This window comes from Mercenaria mercenaria, chromosome 10 (assembly GCF_021730395.1).
Source record: "Mercenaria mercenaria strain notata chromosome 10, MADL_Memer_1, whole genome shotgun sequence".
Taxonomy (NCBI): Eukaryota; Metazoa; Mollusca; class Bivalvia; order Venerida; family Veneridae; genus Mercenaria; species Mercenaria mercenaria.
The window spans coordinates 24605200-24632813 of record NC_069370.1 but is presented as its reverse complement, the minus strand read 5'-3'; the positions used below and the strand labels follow the sequence as shown (position 1 = coordinate 24632813).

General features: G+C 34.8%; 1 protein-coding gene across 2 annotated transcripts; it reads left to right on the top strand.

Moving 5' to 3' along the window:
• The first annotated feature begins 6307 nt into the window (after positions 1-6307).
• LOC123559624 (carbohydrate sulfotransferase 1-like) lies at positions 6308-25560 on the top strand. Of its 2 annotated transcripts, none has more exons than XM_045351589.2 (6): positions 6308-6440; positions 19250-19449; positions 20101-20678; positions 23142-23190; positions 23629-23917; positions 24579-25560. In XM_045351589.2, exons 2-6 carry the CDS (start codon positions 19341-19343, stop codon positions 25384-25386), a joined length of 1833 nt encoding a protein of 610 aa, XP_045207524.2. In that variant the 5' UTR covers positions 6308-6440; positions 19250-19340; the 3' UTR covers positions 25387-25560. The 2 variants fall into 2 exon arrangements, with proteins under 2 accessions (XP_045207524.2, XP_045207525.2); XM_045351590.2 differs by having other exon boundaries at positions 6312-6440; positions 19256-19449.
• Positions 25561-27614: the final 2054 nt, after the last annotated feature.

The following is a 27614-nucleotide window of genomic DNA, read 5'->3' as shown; positions in this document are numbered from 1 at the left end:
TGAATTTCGCTAACGCTGACTTATGTTTCAAAGATATTAAAGATTTTACACAGTTCTCAGTTACATAGTCATGTTTGAACAAACGATGAATGTCAGAACACTGTGTCGCAAATATGTAATTTAGATCAAATATTATTTGTAACGCAAAAACAATTCTTCCTTTTTTATTGACACCTTTAAGGAACTCAGGTAAAATGACTTTTTTGTAGGAATGGTAAATTATTTTGTCAAGCAACATTCTATCGCTTCATTATCATTATCATTATCATTATCACTTAGTTTTGACCCGGCGCCTCGTTTTGAAAATTAGGGATTTGGCGAGAAATCTCGAGAAGGCTAAATTCACCGAATTTGAAACTGGTGAAATGAAATGAAAAGACTGGCAATAATATTTTGATACTTATTAGGCTATTTTAGTTATGTAACGGCGGGCAATTAACATAACCAATGCTCCTGGATTCTGTATCATTACTAACCTCTTCTCCGCAAGTAACAAGAATGCAAATCTGTCCGATTATGACATCAAATATAATTCAAAAGTAAGCACTGATGATACCCAAATTGAATTATGACACACCAAGGACGGCAGAGATACTTCAGCATTACTGTATTAGCCTACTGCTGAAAACGGCGCTTTACCTAAAGCCAAGCGAAGAACACCAATTTAAACATAAAAAAGGCCTATTGTATTTTCATTTTAACAGATGTTGAAAGTAATTCTAACACGACCTGATTTGTTTTCCTATTAAACTAAGCAGGCTGAAAACATTTTTCTGTCGTCACAATTAGGCTACTACGTCATGGCCGCGGTTAGACGGCATAGCGGCGCGCTGGAAAAGAAATCAACAGAAATCAGGCAAATATTTGATGGATATCGGCAAGGGTGTACATATTAATAACCCTTGATAACGTGTTAGAATCGAAATAATATATCTCAAACAGTGATTTGCGCGTGAATAAAATCATCATTTGGAGTTTAAATGCGAAGGAATTATAGATTATAGGCTAGATTTGAAACTATAAAACAGTAGAATCTACAATGATATGTCAGATGTTCATTGTTATCGTTTTAACAATAGAAGGGCCCGCCCCGCCGACACAAAAACACTTAAACTCGACAAATAAAGGGCGCCAACACGACATATTCATACCCCGCCGACACGAAAATTGTCGTGTCGGCGCCCTCTAAACGTCGAGTTTTCCCGTAGAAAGTGTCGTGTTTTCGCCCCACCAACACGAAAACTCGATAAATAGGGTATTTGTCGAGTTTTCGTGTTTTCGCCCCGCCAACACGAAATGGCAGAAATCAGCCGCCACAGAAAGTAGTGACGTCACGCTTTATGTATATTACACAGGTGGTACAAAAACCATTGACCACTTGTGCCAACAATGAAAATGACACCGCTGAAAAGGTCTATTGACCAGTGTATACTAAATCAATATTACAAACGGGTAGCTCCGGTCAAATCACTCCACATTATGCTCAAGTTATGGTCAGTTTATTGCAGATAATCTGTTCACATCCAAATATAAAAGAAATGTTATTGTTCAAAACACTTCGCTCGATTTAACCAGATATATTTGTCACTGTTATTGTCGGGCCAAAAAATGGATTGTTAAAAACTGGTTTCATTTCAAACAAAGTACTAAAATTGCAGCATATTATTATTAACCAACTTCGGAATTCTGAATATTTAACAAGTTCTATATGTAGATCTACCAGCTGTTTTCTGTATGTTCAGCGATAAATACAATATGTAACGGTATAAATATATGATGCTTAAGAACATGCATACCCGAGCGGCGAGGGTGATGGTTCAAGACCCATGTTATATCAGTCATTTGTATTATCTTATATAACAGTGAACCGGATTTGGGTCTTTAGGCAGAGTTTGTATCTACAGGCAAAGCCTACGTCAGGCAGAGTCTGTATCTTCAGGCAAAGCCTACGTCAGACAGAGTCTGTATCTACAGGCAAAGCCTACGTCAGGCAGAGTCTGTATCTACAGGCAAAGCCAACGTCAGACAGAGTCTTTATCTTCAGGCAAAGCCTACGTCAGACAGAGTCTGTATCTACAGGCAAAGCATACTTCAGACAGAGTCTGTATCTACAGGCAAAGCCTACGTCAGGCAGAGTCTGTATCTTCAGGCAAAGCCTACGTCTTCTGTATTTTCAGGCAAAGCCTACGTCGTCTGTATTTTCAGGCAAAGCCTACGACAGACAGAGTCTATATCTACTGGCAAAAAGCCGACGTCAAACAGAGTCTCTATCTACAGGCAAAATCGACGTCAAACGGAGTCTATATCTATAGGCAAAGCTTACGCCAGACAGTCTGTTTCTGTCTGTATCTTCAGGCAAAACCTACGTCAGACGTAGCCTGTATCTACAGGCAAAGCTTACGTCAGACAGAGTCTGTATCTACAGCCGAAGCCTGCGTCAGACGTAGTCTGTATCTACAGGCGAAGTCTACGTCAGACAGAGTCTGTATCTACAGGCGAAGCCTACGTCAGACAGAGTCTGTATCTACAGGCAAAGCCTACGTCAGACAGTCTGTATCTTCAGGAAAAATCTACGTCAGACAGTCTGTATCTTCAGGCAAAGCCTATGTCAGGTTGAGCCTATATCAGGCAGAGCATGTGTCTTCAGGCAGATTTATGTGATATATTGATCAAAACATCATTCTAATATTTGTATTATCCCAGATAGCAGACATGCGTTGGCCCAACGTTGGGCCAACTGCAGACTCTTCGTTGGCCCAACGCCATTTTGCTAATTGGCGCAACGTTGGCCCAACGGTTGGTACACCGTTGGCCCAATGACTGGTATCCTGCACTTATCGTTGGCCCTCCATTGGGCCAACTACTGGTATCCTACACCTATCGTTGGCCCTCCATTGGGCCAACAGCATTTTTTCGTCTATCATGGTTGGTCCTACGTTGGGCCAACTCTGTTTCTTTGTTGGCCGGAAGAAGGATGCCAACGCTATCCCAACGATTACGAATTTAAAAAAAAATAGACTAAAACTAAAATTATTTAGTACACATTTTATTTTCAAATAATTGTGATTTTGTTTAACATTTAACAAGAAGAAATCTAACGTTTATTCAAAGTTTGTTTGCAAGTTTCCTGAAGAAATATAACCGAATATTTCATCACTACAACATGTCAAATATTTATTCCAGCCATTTATAAATCTATTTTTCCTTTTTTCAGTCACTAAAATGAATTACTGTCTGTATTTTAACTCATTATATATCCAAATTCTGGCTGATTGTTTTCTTTTCTCACTGAAGTTGCAGCTTTCTATCTTTTCTTCTTTTCCCTGTGCTCCACAGTGCTAGGCGCTCAATTGTTACTCTCTTGAACAGCATCCTGTAAAAAACGAAAATCATTATGTTGATTAAACCATCTACGTCATATTGATAACAACTATACAGATGCACATAAACCTCTGGACATAAACTGTAAGAAATTTAGTTTTGTCTGTATTCAACCGAGAAAAATATGTTAAAATTAACGAGAATATGAGTTATTTTATTTACAGAATTAAATACTCAACACTAGTGCCATCCGCCAGTTTTAGATAGAAGTATTCAACATATGTTCAAGTCACATAGATACTACATGCATACAGGCTATAAAAAGAAATTCTCTATAAGATTCAACAACTTTATAAAAAAAATACTCAAAAACTTCTACTTACAGTTTATAGCTAATAGACCGGGTTTTTGTTAACATATATAATAGTTTCCTTTACTTCACATGCCTGTGCAGCTAGAAATCTGGCCTAGAGAGTAAAATTAACCACATTATCTGGGATTTCTTACATAACTCGGGTTAACGAGAGTTCATGTTCTGGACTGTTCAACAGATTTATTGTAAACATTTTATGATTGTATAAAATTAGATATTTGTTATAGCAGTTTTTTTTCTTCAATATTTTTTTCACAAATTAGATTATTCAGGTAGTAGATTTGAAATAGTTCAAAATATATCATTACGGCTGCAGATAAGTATTAAGTTTAATTAGTCCAAACTATCAGGTTACGAATTGGTGCAGAAAACTATTTAATTATTAATCAAATACTGCATGTTATACCTACACAACGTGTTTACCTGTAGGGGCTTGTGATAAAACAGTGACCTGTAAAATAATTAATTATTATATTTTACATACAAAAGACACTTCTTCGCTCTGACTCGCATGTCATATCAGGTTTTTTTTCCTGTTCGTACCGTCGCCCCGATGACACGAAAACACGAAATGGCAGAATCAACTACCACACTCTCCGCATCAAAATTACTAGATATTGTTGTTCCATCCGTCCCAACAGATCAGTTTAATGCATTTTTACATACTCTCATACAAACATGGGCTAGGATTATGAGGACCATAATTATTATGATAGAGGTTATCGATTAATCCTAAAACATTTATTTTTATAGCTCTTTGGTATACCAAGGGCGTATATATACATGATATAAAATCACTGGTTTGATTTATTTCAATCTAAAACACAATAAAAAATCATTCATTAATTCATTCATATTACACAACGTTTTGTAACTGCAGTATATATTTACAACTGTTACTATGTACATTTTTAATTCGGCAAATAGAATGTGTATATTTTCTGCGTTCATGACCTCTTTTCCCCCGCAGGCTGTGTACCATTTAAATCTGAAGTTTGACCAGTACACTAGTCTAACTGGCAAAAGAACAGTTCTTTCCGCCACAAGGCGAATATATCTGCCCCCGCCCTATTTTGTGTGTTCGAATCTCGGTGTCGCGTCCTTAAGGTTCCGCGATTTTCTCGGATCTTTATTTTTCAAATATGTTTGTCGTTCTGAAATACAGCTCTGAAATGTGTTATTTTTTAAATATATACTCAAGGTAATATATTTAATTGATACAACATAGCAGTATAAATATAATGTTTGTTTATATTTATGATAATATCATCACTTGTAAAACAAATAAAACCTCTTGTAAGGTATATTATCGCGAGCCTTATATTCGGTGGACTCTTTTTATAACAAAATAATTGAATGAAAGAATCAAGTTTATCCTATTTAATCATTTTATATATTAGCTTTAAACTTTGGCAAATAATTTTTAAAACACTGGGTAAAAGATCCACTTTTGTCCTATAACGAATGGAAGTGGCGGATTTTAGCATTTTCTGTCATAAAACTATTACCATGAATGTCAACTTCCAGTTTAAAGCAGTTGTTTAAATGTTTGTTTGTTTGTTTGTTTTGGTTTTAACGCCGTTTTTCAACAGTATTTCAGTCATGTAACGGCGGGCAGTTAACCTAATCAGTGTTCCTGGATTCTGTACCAGTACAAACCTGTTCTCCGCAAGTAAGTGCCAATTTCCCCGCATGAATCAGAGGTGGAGGACTAATGATTTCAGACATAATGTCGTTTATCAAATAGTCACGGAGAACATACGCCCCGCCCGAGGATCGAACTCACGACCCCGCGATCTCTACCTACTGAGCTAAGCGGGCGGGCAGTTTTTAATTGATCTAAGGCAATGAGAGCATTTCTATTTCACATTGGGTACACTTAATTGAAAATTAGAAGAGAAAAATTGCAAAGATTAACCGTAGTGACCAGTTGCTTAGCTAAATTATTTGATTTTTGAAATTAGAGTAAAATAAAAAGAAAGACACTCCATTTTTTTTTAGAAAGGGTTTTCTAAAAAACATAGCACATTGTGCATAAAAAAAACAAAAACAAAAAAAACTTTTCATGTAAAGTGTCCAAACAGACATTCGCAGTAATAAGTATATCGCGGTAATGGGTATACAAGTCGCCTGGAGCTATTCAAAGTCGCTTTAGTGTAAAATCCGCACTGCAGATCATGTTGTTATACCATGTAATTGTAATGCCATGTGTATAACCTGATATGGATAATAAAGTATGTCTGTCCGGTATCAAATATTCAGTGCATTTAATGCAAACACCTTATGTGCCAGTATTCAAATCTGGACCGATGATATGCAAGTACCGTTAACACAAAAGCCAGTACTTTTTAACCCAAGTTTCTAGACCAGTATTTGTTATATGACTTTGATTCTTTTTCAAGTTCGTAATTCTTTCACTACAGTAATTTATGTATCAAACTAGTCACAAATAGTATTTGTGTAAATATTTCTTTTTCTATTATTGACAATCCAGCTTCGCCGTAGCATGATGTTGGATGATGTATCACTTATAGAGGGTATATTATTGAATTGTGAAGGTGTAAGTTTGTTATATCGACAGAGGTGTAATGTATATTGTAACATGAGAAAATAACGATATCAGTACTCGTAGCGGAAATTTCTATGGAAACACAGATGTTGCGGTTAGCTTTGATAGTTCCCTAGTTAAAGTGACTTAAATCTGGATTAACATTTTTTCAACATACATCTTTACTTATTTTTGAAGGTACGCGAATTTGTTTACTTTTCTACTTTTGCCTTAGATCTGCTACATTACCTGTGTACATGTATATATATAAGATTGCGACCATGAACATCATCTTAATATATTCAAACATAGGATTATCTGCTTTAACAATAAGGCTTATCTTATTTTCATCAGCTTTTTCCTTATTAAATACATAATTTGCGTGTCGGGCTGTTTGTTGGCGGTTCAGCCAAGCTAGAGCGCACGTGCACTTGCCTTGCCTCGCCTCTGCTTAGAGCGACATCTGAAATTCTCGGTTTCGGTGTAACTTTAAACCAGCATTTTGCGTATAGTGAGAAAAGAGCTATGGTACACTGACAAGATGTTTGAAACTAGTAAAACAAAGGGTGTGTATTTTTGTTGATGTCTCTCTGAAACCAACAAGAGCTGTCGGAATGACAGCGCGCTCGACTTTTTGATTTACTTAACAAATAACCAAGGCCTTCGCGTTGTTTATCGTCTAATTTACAACGGTTCAGAGTTCAGATGCGTAGGAATTGAACAACGAGAGCATCTGAACGATGAACCGTGGTAAATTAGACGATAAATCACAAGAAGGCCTTGATTGTTTTCATTCTGACATGCACGTTGATATATTTCAATAGATATTATGCTGGAATTCATTTACGCGAGGAGTAATGTTTCTTGCACACCGGACTGGCATTTTCGGTGTTTTTACCCATGCCGGCAAAACCCATCTGGCACCCCCCATGCCAGATGACTCTCGTGCTGTTAATGACAACAAGTGGTTCATGCACTGATAATATATTGTTCATGTAAAATACGAAAAATGCAGGTACCTTGATAGTTTCTCTCCGTTCCTTATGGTATATTTCTCGATTCAAATCACGTTAGTTTACCGAAAGAACATAACGGTACGCTACAAACGATAAAACTAAAGTGGATCTTTGTTATTGTGCGTAACGCAAAACATCATGACGTCACTTTTGCTTACGGACGTTAATTTCCCGCGCTTTACTATAAGAAAGAGTGCTACAAAGAAAGTATTCTTACCAGTTATTTGTAAAGTACGGTATGCAAGAAAAATAATCTGCCAGAATAAAATGCTAACATGTATACGATATGCAAGAAAAAATATCAGTCATGTGTTTACGAATCGGATGGAAATATCCGCCCCACGGCCACCTGCGCATGGGCGGTAATTCGGCAAGCCTCATTACCGCCCAATGCGCAGGTGCCCTCGGGACGGATATTTCTATCCGATTCGTAAACACATGACAGATATTATTAATCGGACGTCAGACGGCCACATGACGTCATAATTGACGTCATAATGCTCTCTTACCGGTCCGCGCGTCAACCGATCGCAGGATATACAGCGTTTGATTTTCTTCTTTGTGTAACTTGAAATCAATTCGAGCCATGCTAGAATTAAAGATAATGAGTTGGGAGAGGAAAGTGGGATGGAGGGAGGTAGAAGTGGCATTAGAGGTTGAACGTTGGGTTGCGCTAAGAAATAATGAATGTTTCTCATTGCAGAGTTGGTGCAACCGTTGTGGGCATGCGCGGAATTATTATCCATTGGAGCGCACGGCAAAATTACTCATTTTTTTGCATGTCCGCACGCATTTAGTGTATAAAATGCATAATAAACTGACTAGAGGTTAGGGTTAGTATCACCATGGTTACAAAATATATACATTTAAGATATTTTCTTTCAAATTTATACTGGAGTCTGTAATATATCACAGGCGCACCAACTCTGTATTTAGTCACAGCCAGAAATAATATGATATTTGATTTATGACTTAGTGTGAGAAATGTAAAAAAAAAATAATTAAAAATGGGATAAGGTGGTGAGGGGATGTGGTAGTGCTGCAAACCATTTCGCATTTCATCGTTTCAGTCATCAGGTATTTATTTTTATATCCCCCACCCCCATTTCGAGTTAAAGTTAAGTATGAGATCAAGTTGTTATCGATTTCCGTATCACCTTCGGGCATGTCCGTTGTTGCAGTCGCTCGTTTACGGAAAGGTGTGAACGTTTGTATTAAGACACAATGCATGTAGGACAAAGGGGATTCAATGATTAAAATGTGTGACAGTCTCGTTTTATTACATCAATTATAACTAGTATACAGAATATAAAACACGCAGATTATTATAATTAAATACAGGAACAGATTTACGGTATAACACTTAAGAAAATAATTTCAAATAAATCGTACTTTCTTTAGCCCACTAACAGTGAAAAATGTTGATTTCATAATCAGTATGACGTATAATTACAGCAGAAACACATTAAATAAAAATTGCCGACGGTTAAGTTTATTTACGAATATTTTCGCGAATCTCCGTAAATCTCCGTGAGCCGCATCTCGGACAGCGGTAAAATTAGAAATTAGCGGTCTCGCGAGAGCGCTAATTCACGTCCACGCATTAATTAGATATTTCACCAAAAATTGCGTTTGCGCTAAATTTTTGCCGCGCTAATAAATGAATGCCTACAGTATGTAGAAAGCAAAAATGGCGTCGTTCGATAAATTCTGTCAAATTCTTCCTTCCCTCTTTATCTATATTTTGCTTAAAATTAAAATGTACTTGTTGGATTTTTAAAGCAACCCGTCTATAATATTTTTCCGTTACAGCTTTTTGTTGTGGGCCTAGGCCTATACTTTGCAAATGCGCTCTGAGACTGTGCTTCCGAGAAATCTACCCTTACCTACCTATAATATTATCTTCTGATGGTAAAGATGAAAACTGAATCGAAACGACAGTATGATAATGATTTTTCACCGGATTTAACTAGGATTTAATTAACCGTGAATTTTCATCGGACGGCAAATAGCAATTGAATGTGGGTGGGTCATTTTAGCCATTCTATTTAGATGTTGAAAATATCGATATCCTGACATTTATTTTGATTTTCTGATACTCATTGAAAGCAAACTACTTATTTTTGTAGTAAACTACTGTAAAAATGTAAATATATGAATTAAATTCTATTTTTGTGCGTTTATACGGGTATAAACCTCACTTGGACTTCTTGCAAAACATCCAAGAATCGCATGGATTTGCAAGAAGTCCTAATATGGTTTATCACACTGTGCCCTTTTATCCACGTTTAAATCGTTATACTGGATTTATTTTAGTTCACGTTTTTCTGTAGAATGTTGAAAATGTAAATAGATTATAATTTGAGATATAACAAAATAAAATTTATTGGAACACACCAGATAATGAACATGAATATGAGATGTAAATAATCCGAATTTTTAGTAACGTAAAGTAAAATAATGTCAAGTAGACATGCGCACAATGTCAGGAGTTTCGCGTTGTTGTAGCTTTGCCAATTTAGGACTTTGCAATATCACTCTTTCAAGCCTTTTTTTCAGGGAACATGTGTCATACAGGGGACATGTGTCATACGACATTCACCTCTCTTTGACTTTACTTTTATTTGCGGTCTGTTAACACTGAAGGCATGTCTTGTCCTTATGTAGCATTTTCTCTTGTATACACGAAGTGTTGTCTTCCACAACTGTCCACGCATGGCTAAATAAATATAAACATTTATCACAATGCGAAAGCACGCTTATGTTAAATGGTTAAAAAAGGCATTGCTTCCTAAAACTTTATATGTTCATTTCAGTAATGCTAAAGATGTTTTAATGCAGCATTTAGTTTGTAAATATCCAGCAACACAAGAGATTAATTTGTTAATAATATGGCTGTTGTGAACAAATATATATATCAATTGCTACTTAAATCCTACTTCATGTTTATCATGTTCTTGTTTTCTGTAATATTTGGCGAAGGTTTGAATATTGGTACTGGTATAGTATTTCAAATATATCAAAAATGATAACACCTTAATTTTATTGGTTTGTTGTTTCAAATTTGCCAAAAATATGAACATCTTAACTGTAATAAAGGCACTGCATGATATAGTATTTTAGACATAATGACAACATTTTAAGTGTAATGAAGGTACTGGTCTAGTTTACTGGTATTAGATATTTAAAAATTAAAAAATAACGTTTTAACTGTAGTGAAGGTACTGGTTTAGTTTATTAGATATTAAAAAATAACAACACATTAACTGTAGTGAAGGTACTGGTTTAGCATATTAGATATTCAAAAATAGCAACTCATTAACTGTAGTGAAGGTACTGGTTTAGCATATTAGATATTAAAAAATAACAACACATTAACTGTAGTGAAGGTACTGGTTTAGCATATTTGATATTCAAAAATAACAACACATTATCTGTAGTGAAGGTACTGGTTTAGCATATTAGATATTCAAAAATAACTCATTAACTGTAGTGAAGGTACTGGTTTAGCATATTTGATATTCAAAAATAACAACACATTAACTGTAGTGAAGGTACTGGTTTAGCATATTAGATATTCAAAAATAACAACTCATTAACTGTGGTGAAGGTACTGGTTTAGCATATTAGATATTCAAAAATAACAACACATTAACTGTAGTGAAGGTACTGGTTTAGTATATCAGATATTCAAAACTAACAACACATTAACTGTAGTGAAGGTACTGGTTTAATATATCAGATATTCAAAAAATAGCAACACATTAACTGTAGTGAAGGTACTGGTTTAGTATATCAGATATTCAAAACTAACAACACATTAACTGTAGTGAAGGTACTGGTTTAGTATATTAGATATTCAAAAAATAGCAACACATTAACTGTAGTGAAGGTACTGGTTTAGTATATCAGATATTCAAAAATAACAACACATTAACTGTAGTGAAGGTACTGGTTTAGCATATTAGATATTCAAAAATAACAACTCATTAACTGTAGTGAAGGTACTGGTTTAGCATATTAGATATTCAAAAATAACAACACATTAATTGTAGTGAAGGTACTGGTTTAATATATTAGATATTCAAACAATAGCAACACATTAACTGTAGTGAAGGTACTGGTTTAGTATATCAGATATTCAAAACTAACAACACATTAACTGTAGTGAAGGTACTGGTTTAATATATTAGATATTCAAACAATAGCAACACATTAACTGTAGTGAAGGTACTGGTTTAGTATATCAGATATTCAAAACTAACAACACATTAACTGTAGTGAAGGTACTGGTTTAGTATATTAGATATTCAAAAATAGCAACACATTAACTGTAGTGAAGGTACTGGTTTAGCATATCAGATATTCAAAACTAACAACACATTAACTGTAGTGAAGGTACTGGTTTAATATATTAGATATTCAAACAAGAGGGCCAAGATGGCCCTAGGTCGCTCACCTGAGAAACACACCATAACAGTGTAAACATGTTTGACCAATTAATATCATGGAAACAAATATTCTGACCAATTTTCATTAAGATTGGACCAAAAATGTGGTATCTTGAGTGTAAACATGTATATTCTTTGATTTGTTCTAGTGATCTAGATTTTGACCCAAACATGACCCAGATTCGTGCTTGTCAAAGATTCCATAACAAAACAAATATTTTGACAAAGTTTCGGGAAGATTGTAGCAAAAAGAGGCCTCTAGAGTGTATATAAGCTTTTCCTTTGATTTGACTGGATGACCTAGTTTTTGACACATCATGACCCAGATTCAAACCTGACCTAGAGGTCATGAAGACAAACATTGTGATCAAATTTTATGAAGATCCAGCGTAAAATGCAGTTCCAATTGCAAACACAAAGTTTTTCTTTGATTTGACCTTGCGACCTAGTTTTCGACCCAAAATTATTTAAACTTGACCTAAATTTCATCAAGGCAGCCATTCTGACTAAATTTTATGAATATCAAGTGTAAAATGCAGCCCCTATTGCGAACAAAAGGCTTTTCTTTGATTTGCCCGGGTGACCTAGTTTTTGACCCCAGATGACCCATATTCAAAATTGACCTGGATTTTATCCAGACAAACATTTTGATCGAATTTCATGAAGATCTAGTGTAAAATGCAGTCCCTATTGCATACACAAGGTTTCTGTTTGATATGACCTAGTGACCTAGTTTTTGACCCTAGATTACCCATATTCAAATTTGAACTAGATTTGATCAAAACAATCATTCTAGCCAATTTTATGAAGATCAATCGAAAAATACAGCCTCTATCGCATTCACAAGGTTTCCCTTTGATTTGACCTAGTGACCTATTTTTTGACCTCAGATAATCCATGTTCTAACTTGACCTAGATTTTATGAAGGCAGTCATTTTGACTAAATTTTATGAATATCCAGTGTAAAATACAGCCCTTATTGCATACACTAGGTTTTTCTTTGATTTGACCGGGTGACCTAGTTTTTGACCCTGGATGACCCATATTCAAACTTGACCTAGATTTAATCAAGACAAATATTCTGATTAAATTTCATAAAGATCTGGTGTAAAATGCAGTCCCTATTGCAAACACAAGGTTTTGTTTGATATGACCTAGTGACCTAATTTTTGATTCCAGATAACCAATATTCAAACTTGACCTAGATTTCATCAAGGCAATCATTTTGACTAAATTTCATGAAGATCAATTGGAAAATACAACCTCTACACAAGGGTTTTCTTTGATTTGACCTAGTAACATATTTTTTGACCCCAGATAACACATATTCAAACTTGGAATAGATTTTAAAGGCAATCATTCTGACCAAATTTCATGAAGATCAATTGAAAAATACAGCCTCTATCGCATACACAAGCTAAATTTTGACAGACAGACGACAGGCGACGGACGCCGGTCATCGAGCTATCACAATAAAAGTAGCAACACATTAACTGTATTGAAGGTACTGGTTTAGTATATTTGATATTCAAAAATAGCAACTCATTAACTGTAGTGAAGGTGCTGGTTTAGTATATTTGATATTCAAAAATATCAACTCATTAACTGTAGTGAAGGTGCTGGTTTAGTATATTAGATATTCAAAAATAGCAACACATTAACTGTAGTGAAGGTGCTGGTTTAGCATATTAGATATTCAAAAATAGCAACACATTAACTGTAGTGAAGGTACTGGTTTAGCATATTAGATATTCAAAAATAGCAACTCATTAACTGTAGTGAAGGTACTGGTTTAGTATATTAGATATTCAAAAATAGCAACACATTAACTGTAGTGAAGGTACTGGTTTAGCATATTAGATATTCAAAAATAGCAACTCATTAACTGTAGTGAAGGTACTGGTTTAGGATATTAGATATTCCAAAGACAGCAACACATTAACTGTAGTGAAGGTACTGGTTTAGTATATTAGATATTCCAAAGACAGCAAAACATTAACTGTAGTGAAGGTACTGAATTAGTATATTAGATATTCCAAAGACAGCAAAACATTAACTGTAGTGAAGGTACTGAATTAGTATATTAGATATTCCAAAGGCAGCAACACCTAGTAGATCTATATTTAAGAAATAATTTATAGCAAAAGAGTGTTTTAACACTATTTATGCACGATGGGTGGTTATACGTCGGGCGTAATAATTTCACGAGGGCGCAGCCTGGGTGACATTATTTGTACGACGTATTACCGCCCGAGTGTATAAAAAGTGTTAAAACACGGTTTTGCTATAAATTATTTCGATTCTAATATGGCCTTAATCTAAAATAGGTTATAACACACTAAATAGTTGTTGTTCTTTATTCTATATAAAACTGATCTAATTCCAATGACCGCAGCACACATCAGGACCCATTTTAAATGTCTGTAACCTACATTTTCTTGAAGAATATTGTCAGTACTAACTAAAAATCAAAAGAAAAGTGGGGGTCATGTTTGATGCAAGAAAAATAATTTCAGTCAAACACACAAACTGCAAAATCAGCTAAAAAATGAGACCCCAAATTATACTGGTGGTGTATGATCTAAGTTTCCATGAAAAATTTTGTAATGTTGTTATTTCATTATGAAAATGCTACCTACATGTCAAGCATTGATCTGTCATGTGATTTTAGCAAAAAAATTGCAAAGAAAATAAGGAAAATAGCTCTACAGAGCAAAAAAACTGAGGACTATTTGTATCCGCCATTATGCGACTACCATTTTTTTTCGCGCCATTTTTATTTTTAGTGTCTGTATGCCTATAATAGGTTATAACACACTAAATAGTTGTTGTTCTTTATTCTATATAAAACTGATCTAATTCCAATGACCGCAGCACACATCAGGACCCATTTTAAATGTCTGTAACCTACATTTTCTTGAAGAATATTGTCAGTACTAACTAAAAATCAAAAGAAAAGCGGAGGTCATGTTTGATGCAAGAAAAATAATTTCAGTCAAACACACAAACTGCAAAATCAGCTAAAAAATGAGACCCCAAATTATACTGGTGGTGTATGATCTAAGTTTCCATGAAAAATTTTGTAATGTTGTTATTTCATTATGAAAATGCTACTACATGTCAAGTATTGATCTGTCATATCACGGTGCACAATCACGTGGTCTATGACGTCATACTGTAGGTATCGCGCCAAGCATTTTTTGTCAACAAAGCGTCGATTCAAGAAGAAAATTCGTCTTAACTATTTTTTTATGAATTTCTGTAAATTGTCTTTAGTATGTTGCAAGTCCGTTTATAAATGCGTACCTCCGATCATACTGCATTTGTCCGTGTCTGCTTTAGTTTGGCTGGAAAACGGGACAAACTGACCAAAATCTCAAAATCGCTCTTGCTATCGCTCCAAGCTGATTCCAGAACCGCATTAAAACCAGCTTTCTCTTGCTAAATTCTCAAGATAGCCGTTTTGGTTTGTTACTTTTTGTCTCAAAACAGTCGCTGATAGATTATTTTTCACGTTAAAAGTGTTATTTTAAGGTTAAAGCAAAGATAAAAAAGTATGCTATTGCGGCAAGTTCTGGAAGATAATTGATATCGCAACAAGCGTAAAAAGTATGCTCTAGCAGGTAGTCCTAAAAGATAAATTCTATCGCAACAAACTGGAGCATTTATGTGCGACGACGGCTTGAAAGGTTTGAACGTGATTTTCAGGATAAATCAAAGGCTTCGAAACAAAATAAATATGTTTATGTGTTAAAGTAGAGCGGTATATCCGCGGGGCTATTATAATCATGTTACAAGATTAAAGTAGACTAATAAAACATATACAGTTCTTATGTTTGTAATTTAATATGTGATTTACACCGATTTGATTAATGCCAGTATTTTATAGTTCAAAGTCTAAGTTCTGTTGCAGTAGTCATTAAATCCAAACGTCAACAATCCGTCTAATACATCGCCCACTCACATGCACGCTTGAACACACGCACGCGTGAAAAATCACCCATGCACTTACACTACCTCCCAAAATGGCCAAAATACATATAGGTATCAAAACTTCTAAAAACTGGATTGGATCTTTTACGTGATGTGAAAAAAAATAAAAAAAAATAAACAGCAACAACAGAAAAATGCTCCTACTAATAAACTTTGATAATGTGGCAGTTGACCTAAATACAATCGACACTGTTTAATTTCCAATACAGGTAAATCCAATATTTGGTTTACAATAGATCTATGACGGATTATCATTGAACACCCCTGGACTTATCGGACTCAACTGCCACATTATCAAAGTTTATTAGTATTTGCCGCCATTTAAATATAAGCATATCATTTTAGGCCATCAGTTCAGTTTATTTCCGGGTGTATAATATTTTTTGCAACGGAAATGTCCATAAGTGTAAGCAATATGATGGAATTCATTGGTTGAAATTTACTTTATTCAGCCTTCTTTAACAAACAAACAAATTGACGTCATACTTCTTTTAATGCAAAATCAGAATTACGCGATTGAGAAGTATTGACGAAGTATTTCGATTTTCAGAAAAGAAAACGTACTCTTGATATATTAAGCCTTGTTCACTTTATATACAGATAAACTTTGGGTCTTTAAGAAAAACAAGCTAAAGCGATCAATTGCTAAACAATTCTGGGATTATTTTGCAAAGTAAATATGAAATGAATGTTGAGAAAATTCATTCTACTTTTTCAGTAGCTAAAAATATAGTGGCTCTATATACATAGCCTTTAAAATTGTAGGAATTGTAATACAGAGGAAACAGTTTGCAATTGATACAACTATGCTTCGAAATGTGGAACAGTTACTGGAAAAAATATTTTGAAGTTTCGAAATATAAAATTTTAATATCGTATGTTACATTCACAGTCATTGGCAAAACTGGTGTAAGCGTCTAATTTTATCCGAAATCCATCATTACAGACATAATACACATATTTTAGATACTATAAACACAAATGTAAACGCTCTTTTAGCACATTATGAACTATTGTTTCAGAAAAATAGGATTTCTTACTTTCAATGTAGAGATAAGGTAAATGTAAACCAAATATTCATAGGAACGAATTTTCGGGAAATGATACATTATTTTACAATCATATGATAAGTGTGACTTTTATCTTGTTTAGTATGACTGATTATACATGAAGTTACATGTCTTTAAAAATAATGAAAATGAAGCTGAAAGTTCTGGAATGTGTTAGTATTACAACTGTTTAAACGACCTGACTCAGGAAAAGTCCAGTCTACATCATGATACATAGACTTAAAGGCTTACGAGAGTTAACTGTGTAATAACTAAAATTTCCAACATACAAAGTTCTTCAAACTTGGTCTTTTGACTCATGTCAATGTCTAAAATAGAATTTTGAAAGAAACGTCCTATGTCAGCACCCTTGAATTTTTAGTCGAAAGGCAGCCAAATAACACGCAAACATGCTGTGTATCATCAGTTGCCGAAAAAAAACAAAGAAAAATATCAAACAGGGAATGCCACGCACCAAAAACGCAGCCTCCTCAAAACGAGTCTAATTCTAACACTCGGAGAGATCACATTTTGCTTTCATTCTGCCTTGCACTGCTGTCCCATCGAACACAAAGGGATTCCCTTTAACTGCATTCTGGTCTAGGCTCACTTTAGCTACCTTTTTCATGCACAAGACCCTAATTCTCTTTGAGCGATCGAAGTCGTGGTCCCTGTAACAAGTAAAAAGACAAAAACTGGTAAAGTCTTAATATAAGATCAAAGATGACTTATTATAAAAGCAGATGTGACATGTCGTGTGCCTACTATAACATGTCGCTACGTATTTAATCCCAAAACAAACGAATACATACATGAACTGCTTACGGCGTTGCCAAGGGCGTTGATAGTTTTGTTTTACTTATAGTTTGTTATGAACTGACTCAAATCGAATTTTGTTTTTGTTTGTCTTTTTTCTACGGATCTCTTCAGAGTTTATTCAATTATTTTGTAACACGACGGCGTTTCCTATGAAGTTTGTTTGTTTTGCCGGTATAACGGTTATTTCAGTGAGTTTACAGACTAGAATTTCCCCTATTTTTATCATTATTGATAATTATAATAATAATATTATTATAATTATTATTGAATATAGGTTATTACCTGTCTTCCAATGTACAATGCACGTTGTATGGATCTGCTCGTTGCTCATATTTGCTACCAGATTGCAAATAGTCTTCCGACTAGTTCAATAGTAAAAGGACCTCTAAAATAAGAATAGCACGTATAATCCAATGTCATATTTTCTCAAAATAAAAGTATCAAATATTTCATTTAGCATTAATTTTGCATTATCATTTGACCAGTTTTGGTTTAGGTGAAAGAATGATATGCGTTGATTTAAGTATAAATACCGATGGTAAAACTGACTTAAAATAAGAATATCATTTCAGCTTGTTGCGATATCATTTATCTTCCAGAACTTGCCGTAATAGCATACTTTTTATCTTTGGCTTTACCTTAAAATAACACTTTTAACGTGAAAAATAATCTGGCAGCGGTTGTTTTGAGACAAAAAAAGTAACAAACCAAAATGGCCATCTGGAAAATTCAGCAAGAGAAAGCTGGTTTAATGCGGTTCTAGAATTAGCTTGGAGCGATAACAAGAGCGATTTTGAGATTTTGGTCAGTTTGTCCGGTTTTTCAGCCAAACTAAAGCATACATGGACAGATGTTGTGTGATCGGAGGTACGCATTTATAAACGGACTTGCAACATACTAAAGACATTTTACAAAAATTCGTAACCAAATACTTACGACGAATTTTCATCTTGAATCGACGCTTTGTTGACAAAAAATGCTCGGCGCGATACCTATGGCGTGACATCATAGACCACGTGATTGTGCACCGTGCATGTGATTTTAGCAAAACAATTGCAAAGAAAATAAGGAAAATAGCTCTACAGAGCAAAAAAACTGAGGACTATTTGTATCCGCCATTATGCGACTACCATTTTTCTTCGCGCCATTTTTATTTTTAGTGTCTGTATGCCTATAAAACAGTAGATAAAATATAGTAGCGCTCTTTCTTGGTCGCATCAAAAACATTGACGTCACCGCACGTTAACGTGACGTCATTCTAGCGTAAGTGTGTTTAATAGAGACATGCATATAGATATTAAAAAATAGCAATACATTAACTGTAGTGAAGGTATTGATGTAGTTAAAACAGCATAGTGTGGGTACTGGTTTCAAGTATACAAGCAACACCAGCTCACCTCTTGCACTTGATCCTTTTACAATCAAACGTCAGCAAATGTACTTACTCAATAAACATAACTCAAAAGTTTGAAAAGTCCTTTTCTATCCTATTGGAATATTTCCCTCTTTTAAATCACCGTATGTGCAACTTTGCATCTGGTCTCCTTATAATGTTTACATGATTTATTTTCACTTATTATTCCAGCTGTAACAGGCAAGTGGAAAGTTCGATGATCTTTAATTTTTCTATTGTTCTAGTACATATTCCCAGAATTAGATACCGTACTTTTTTTCTCTAGTTACAGGTTGGTATAGATTCAGAATAACAGTAACCAAGTTCTGGAATTTGAGTAGTACTTGTTCAGACCTTTCAGACGATAAAGAGTCTTCATGAAGTCACTTGCTAGCTATGGTAACATGTGGGCCTTGAAGTGCTTGTTAGTGATACTGATGTTTACCTGCTTTCTGTTGGGATCCACTTACTACAACATTGGCACTGGTGACTGTTTATTTAGCTCGACTATTCGAAGAATAGGCCACGTTATAATTCTATTTTTAGACACTCAAAATGGCCACCTTTCTAAAACAGCTGTTGCCACAAATCCTAGACTGCTGTTTATTGTTCCATAAATTGTTAAATGCATGTATGTAAATATAATTGATGGACATCAAGAAATATTCTATGAATACTCACCTTAGACCAGCTGCACATTTGCTAGAGATGTTAATGGTAAACGTTTCGTGTCAAAATTCGATTTTTTTAGCTCGCCGTGACGGAAAGTTTTTTGTACTTACTCATAGTTTCCTTATTTTTTGAAACTATGTCCCTATTTATATTAAGTCATTTTATACAGTTACATTTCAAGCTTCTTTTTATTTTGTCTTTTTTTTTAAATTTATTTTGTTATTCCTTGCTGCGAAGTGGTTTATGTCAGATTTTTTTCATACCTGCCAACAAAGTATTTGTTTGTTTCGAAACTGGTAAATCTGTCGCATGTCGGATTGGCGAAGGGAATACGACATAACACGACAATACGCAAAGTTGACAATAAAAAGTTTATTTTTTCGAGTTGCCATGTATTCCTCGTGCCAACACGAGAACACGACTTGGCAGAAATCATATATGATACATGTATTTGTTATTTTACAGCGTACGTCCTTAACTTTAGTACTGCTAACAAAGACAGCATGGTTAGTCCTGTGAAGGTGGATAAAGTCGGAAACAAGGAAAATGTTAAGGGATATTGGAAAGAAATGATGGAACATACCACAGGATATTCTGAAAAGTTCCATGGAATTCGGCTAAGAACTAATGTCGGTAATGAAAAAACAAATTTTGATATCAGGGAAAATGATATAACTGACAAATACAAGGGAAAAATAAAAAATAAACAGAACGAAAACAGTGGTATCTTTATGAAATTATTCCCTGACAGCAGGTCTGAAGGGAAAGACAAGGTGATGACTTCTACGACGACTTCCGGCCGATATGACAAAGCTACAACATACTTTTCTAGCACTATCTCCACCATAAACCTGAATGTAGGAATCAAACAAACAGACACTATACATGTCCACAAGGCAAACAGTAATGAACGTTTTAATGGAAAGGATGTAACTTCAAGAACAACAAATTATCAAGCTGTAGCAGACACGGGTCAACATGATGTAATCCGGCATACACATACACTAGATAAAACCTTTGGTTCAAGCCTTGCAACAAACAAGGTATAGTGTAGAAAATATCTGGGTTCAAAGCTCACAACAAACAAGGTAGGGTGTAGATAATTTCTGGGTTCAAAGGTTACAACAAAGATGGTAGAGTGTAGATAATTTCTGGGTTCAAAGCTTACAGCAAACAAGGTAGAGTGTAGATAATCTGTGGATTCAAAGGGTAGAGTGTAGATACATGTAATTTCTGGGTTCAAGTCTTACAACAAACAAGGTAGAGTGTAGAGATTTTCTGGGTTCAAAGCTTACAACAAAGAAGGTAGAGTGTAGATAATTTCTGGGTTCAAAGCGTCCAACAAACAAGGTGTACTGTAGATAATTTCTGGGTTCAAGCCTTACACAACCAAGGTATAGTGTAGAAAATTTCTATGTTCAAGTCTTACAACAAAAATGGTAGAGTGTAGATAATTTCAGGGTTCAAGTCTTACAACAAAAATGGTAGAGTGTAGATAATTTCTGGGTTAACAAGGTATAGTGTATATAATGTCTGGGTTGAAGTTGTTTTCAACATGCAAGGTATAGTTTAAATCGTTTCTGGGTTCAGGTCTTCAAGCAAACAAGGAATAGTAAAAGTAATTTCTGGGTTCGAATGTAAAAGCTAACAAGGTATAGTATGTAAAGGAAATAAAGTATACTAAAATAATTTCTGAGCTAAAATCTTTAGGCAAACAAGGTATAGTATAGATAATTTCTGGTATAAAGTAAACAACGGATGATTCTAGGTAAACTAGAGGTAGTTTCTGAGCCAAGAGTCGACTTCCTGACGCAGTTGTCAGAGATTGGTTTTAAACGTGAGGCTATACTTAAGCAACAGCAATAATAAATAATTTCTGGGTTCATGTATTGATTAAGGCAAACAGGGTATGGCATGCGTACTGTTTATGTTAATCTTAAAACAATGCATAGTGTAGAAAAAGTCTTGGTTCACGTTTAAAAATGAAAATAAAGTAATAAAAAACCAAGACAGTTTGAGGTATTTAGTTTGAGGTATTTCTCTTCATGAAAATTGATTAGTAAAGACAGATATAAAGTCATAGTATGCGGGTGACCAGATTGCGGATATACGATGCCAAGTAAATTCATACTCGTTCTCGCCTTGTAATCGTATAACCTCTATCCCGTTACCAACAATTTATGTAACTAAGAATGCCCATTGTTGAATTGGGATAGATCTAGTACTTACATGAAATTTCCATTTAACGATTACTAGTACTTTCCCGATATGGACAACTACATATCCGAAATATACGGCCGATATAAATATTTTTGGCCAATATGTGACGTTTCTTGACCAGTAAAAATGCTAGAAACCTGTAAAAACCACCAAGATAAAATCACAGCGCTCACACATCAAATGTCTATCTTTAAAAGTGAGTGACTTTTCATGAAATTGTGAAACGCATTTTTGCGACAATTTACTCAGGAACTAAAGCAGTCGTTTCAAGAAATTAGAGTGTGGTATCGCGAAATAAGCGACAAGTACTAGTAGTCCAATCAGAAATATACTTTGCAACTGGTATGTCAAACGAGCAAATTTATTGCGGTAATGTTAACAAACCTATTAAAATTATCATATGTATATAACAAAATGATTTCCTTTTAAAAACAGAAGTGTATATTTCATAAAAAAAATAAAAGACACTGTTTTTACGTATTGAAATATGCGGTAGATATGCAGTTTCTAAAATATAACAGAATGCAAAGTATCTGAAAAACGGACTTAAACAAAACACCTAGGTCGGACAATGTTAGAATTAATGGCAATAAATTAGTATTTACATGTGCATTGTGTTTATTTTACCTTATAAGGAAAAGAATCTTATTTACTGTCAGTAAATTTCCTGTTTACTGACTGAAGCTCTATATATTCCATATTAGGTCAATTACTGTCCCTGAGTATTGACCATGATCAACAATTCGGTAAAATTTGCCGCCTTATCGGTAAAATTATCCCCCTTGAAATCACCTGGCTGGGCGATATCGATTTTTATCCAGACTCATTAATCTTCGCCAATATTTTCGGGCGCTTTGGTTATTTTACGCAATATTTTTATCCTGAAAATATTGATAATTACTAAAACAGCATACATCTTTATAGTTAACATGACTTTTATTGAACTGTATTAACATCTGAGGGGATCGTGGTCGTTTCATCGAGGTCTTTGATGTTTAGGTATCGATTACAATAATGTTTTATTGACAGTGCATATAGAATTGTAAGGTTTCTAGACGTTAAATCTGGGAAGTTAGTGCTAGTTTCATCGAAACTTGTGCTGTTCCAGTATCATTTACATTATAATTTACAATTTAGGATCTGAGAGCTGGTGATCTATAATGTTCAGGAAATACACAATTCTTTCAGACGTTCCAATAAAATCCACAGAAAACAATAACGTAAATTAAAAAAAATCCGGTTCATATTCGCTAATACATTGATGTGTTTTGTTCCTTATTTTACAGGATAACAGTGGTAAAATTGGACATCCAGTGTCACCATCAAAGTTTAAAAGTAAGAACTTATCAATGATAATTATATCCTTTATTAAACAGAGTTATAATCTATATATATATAGCTCACTTTAGCACATTTGTGGAGGGCACTGTCCGTCGTATGAACGTCCATCCGTCTGCACTTTTCTTCAGATCTCTACTCCGAAACCATTTGGCAGAAGTTGACAAAGTTACCGCTTGATTGCACGTAGTTGCCAGAGATGAAAATAGAAAAAAAGTTCACACATCTTATAAACGGCTGGTCTAATTTCGAAATAATTTCACAGAAATGTTTCATATTATTCTGATTCCTCAAAACCACGACCGCCCTAGGGCGTGGTCACTTTTCCATTTATGCACAAAGTGGAAAGTATCTTACATCCAAGTTTTTATAGTGGGAAATTTGAAAATCATTCGCTGATACTGATGCTTTTTAAAAAAAAAACTTTGTTAACAGGTCTGTCTGGACACAGACGAACAAACCTGGCACACAGACGAATAATCGACATACCTGTTGGTCCAGACAACGCATACGCCATTGAAAACCTTGAAACACTCCGCATAAATAAAAGTCAAAATTCCACATTTGTATTGCTTGTCACATATGCTCGCTCCGGGTCTACGTGGCTGGGTGAAATTACCAACCAAGCAAAGCAGACGTTTTACGTGTACGAGCCGCTGCAGAGATTCGTTGTACAAGGATATTACAAAGAGAATTTAGTATGCTACAATAATAACACTTGTCGGTAAGAACAGTTATTTCCCTTCGATCTCAAAATGAGCACTATGTACATGCAGACTATCATAGTCACTCAACAATAGAACAACTAACGGTGATGAAGTATTCCCCACATGACATGCAAAATGTTAACGAGAATAAATATTTAACTTTTTGGAAAATTTCAGATGAAATTATTTGTCTTCAAACAGAACGCAGAAATACTGGTCTGTTAGGTTTGCAAATTATATGTAAATTAACACAACCAATTGAACACACATGTACAGACGTAGCAAAATATTTTATAAACATGGCTTTTTGGTACTCAGTACATGAATTATCCATTTGTATTTTACTGTCTATATATCTATAAATTTTATCAATCTATCATTGGCACGTTAAATAGTGCTTCCGATTTTCATCTACTTGTTTACATAACAGACATGCTAGAAACGAAATAGAATATATAGCAAGACAATGTTTTGATATATCTAAATACTGTAACAATTCACTCGGGTTAAGCCCTCGTTAAATTGTTCTGCAAGCGTATAACATCGACGTATTTGTTTCGATATATTAAAACATGGATCAGCTATATTATTTCTTGCATGAATATTATGTTTGTCATCTTCACATATCATAGTACAACTTTTGTTATGAAATGAAAGACTTTTATTTTTCTGCAACAGAAAACCTAGAATGTTCTCAGAGACGCACAACTTTGCCATCACTACGTTGCATCGTTTGTTTACATGCCAGTTCACAAAGCTACACCCAAAAGCTGTTTACAATTTAAGAAGGAATTTAAAAAGTCACCAATACGCTGAGACCTTCAAAAGATGTTTGGATATTTCCAGATCAGCGATGAAATGTCTACAAGAGCTGGAGAGTATTTGTTTGACTACAACACATCGCATACTGAAAACTATAAGGATTTCAATGGAACTTGTGACTAAAATGATGGATTTATGGCCAAATTTGAAAATTGTTCATTTAATTCGGGATCCGAGAGGTATAACTAATTCTCGGCTCGCCAGCAGAACATTTGCAATGGCGAGAAATCTTGTGTCACATTCCCACGATATGTGTAACAGAATATTCGAAGATGTTGAGGTTGACACAAAAATGAATAATCAATATGTAAATCGATTAAAACTGGTCTTTTACGAATCGTTAGCTGAAATGTCGCTGGAAGGTGCGAATTTTATTTATAAATTTCTAGATATGAAATTGACAAAGGACGCCAAGAAGTGGGTGTACACTAGTACGCATGCGCAGAAAAAGTCTGGGTATTTTGGAACTATGCGCTCTGACTCAACAGAAAGTGCGAACAGGTGGCGAACTAGATTAACCTTATTTAAGATTAAAATAATTGATAACATATGTCATGACGTTTATAATGTACTTGGGATTATGACTTTTGAAACAACAAAAGATCTCTATAATTTCAGCATTCCTTCAAGACGATCGGTGAAAAACTCCAACTGGTTTGCATAAAGATTACTATGCTATTATATATCTTCTATCGAGTAATAAAGTAATGAAATATCACATGTTATATCATCTAGTTTTCATCCCACATTTATTTCATCGACCTTGAAGCAGCAGCTGAAGTCTGCACAGGTATACAAAATCAAATAAAGACTTAAAGTTAAGCCTAAGGTAACACTCGCTCCTCTAAAACATGATGTTTAAGAAACGGCGGATTCGCAATTACATTTTCTACAAGTCTGTGAAATACGCATACTTAATCCCAGCAGAAAAAATCAGATTTTTAGCTCACCTGAGCAATGCTCAGGTGAGTTTTTCTGATCACTCGATGTCCGGCGTCTGTCTGTCGTCTGTCTGTCCGTCAACATTTAGCTTGTGTATGCGATAGAGGCTGTATTTTTCAACTGATCTTCATGAAATTTGGTCGGAATGATAACCTTGATGAAATCTAGGCCGAGTTCGAAAATGGGTCATCTGGGGTCAAAAACTAGGTCACTAGGTCAAATCAAAGAAAAACCTTGTGTATGCGATAGAGGCTGTATTTTTCAATTGATCTTCATGAATTTTGGTCGGAATGATAATCTTGATGAAATCTAGGACGAGTTCGAAAATGGGTCATCTGGGGTCAAAAACTAGGTCACTAGGTCAAATCAAAGAAAAACCTTGTGTATGCGATAGAGGCTGTATTTTTCAATTGATCTTCATGAATTTTGGTCGAAATGATAACCTTGATGAAATCTAGGCCGAGTTCGAAAATGGGTCATCTGGGGTCAAAAACTAGGTCACTAGGTCAAATCAAAGAAAAACCTTGTGTATACGATAGAGGCTGTATTTTTCAACTAATCTTCATGAATTTTGGTCAGAATAATTGCCTTGATAAAATCTAGGTCAAGTTCGAATATGGGTCATCTGGGTTTAAAAAGTAGGTCATTAGGTCAAATCAAAGAAAAACTTTGTGTATATGATAGAGGCTATATTTTTCAATTCATCTTCATGAAATTAAGTCAGAATGATTGCCTTGATGAAATCTAGGTCAAGTTTGAATATGGGTCATCTTGCCTCAAAAATTAGGTCACTAGGCCAAATCAAAGAAAAACCTTGTGTATGCGATAGAGGCTGTATTTTTCAATTGATCTTTATGAAATTTGGTCAGAATGATTGCCTTGATAAAATCTAGGTTGAGTTTGATTATTGGTCATCTGGGGTCAAAAAGTAGGTCACTAGGCAAATCAAAGAAAAACCTTGTGTATGCAATAGAGGCTGTATTTTTCAATTGATCTTCATGAAATTTGGTCGGAATGATTGCCTTGATGAAATCTAGGTCAAATTCGAATATGGGTCATCTTGGGTCAAAAAGTAGGTCACTAGGTCAAATCAAAGGAAAACCTTGTGTATGCGATAGAGGCTTTTTTTTTCAATTGATCTTCATGAAAGTAAGTCAGAATGATTGCCTTGATGAAATCTAGGTAGAATTTGAATATTGGTCATCTGTAGTCAAAAAGTAGGTCACTAGGTTAAATCAAAGAAAAACCTCGTGTATGTGATAGAGGCTGTATTTTTCAACTGATCTTCATGAAATTTTGTCAGAACGATAGTCTTGATAAAATCTAGGTCAAGTTCGAATATGGGTCATCTGGGTTCAAAAACTAGGTCACTAGGTCAAAATCAAAGAAAAACCTTGTGTATGCGATAGAGGCTGTATTTTTCAATTGATCTTCATGAAATTTGGTCAGAATAATATGGGTCATCTGGGGTGAAAAACTAGGTCACTAGGTCAAATCAAAGAAAATACTTGTTTTTGCTCCAATTTTAATGATAATTGGTCAGAATATTTTTTTCTATGAAATCACTAGGTCAAACATATTTACACTGTTATGGTGTATTATGGTGTGTTTCTCAGGTGAGCGACCTAGGGCCATCTTGGCCCTCTTGTTTTATCTATTAATAATAAAAATATTCCTGCCTACATGTGTATAGAAATGCTTATGCTCTTTGTGAAATTAATTCAAAGAAATATTATATTCCAAATTGTAATTTTTTAATACACATCTGAATGATAAGGGTATCGATTCTACACGCGGTATTAGACGTAATGATTTAATCAGTTCAGTTAATTTGTATTCGAATTAATGAGCCTAACTTTTGAAATAATTTTGCTAAGCAAACAATTTACAGGACTGTATCATAGGCGTAGGAGCCGGGGGCCAGGTGGGCGGGGCGGCTGCCCGCCACCC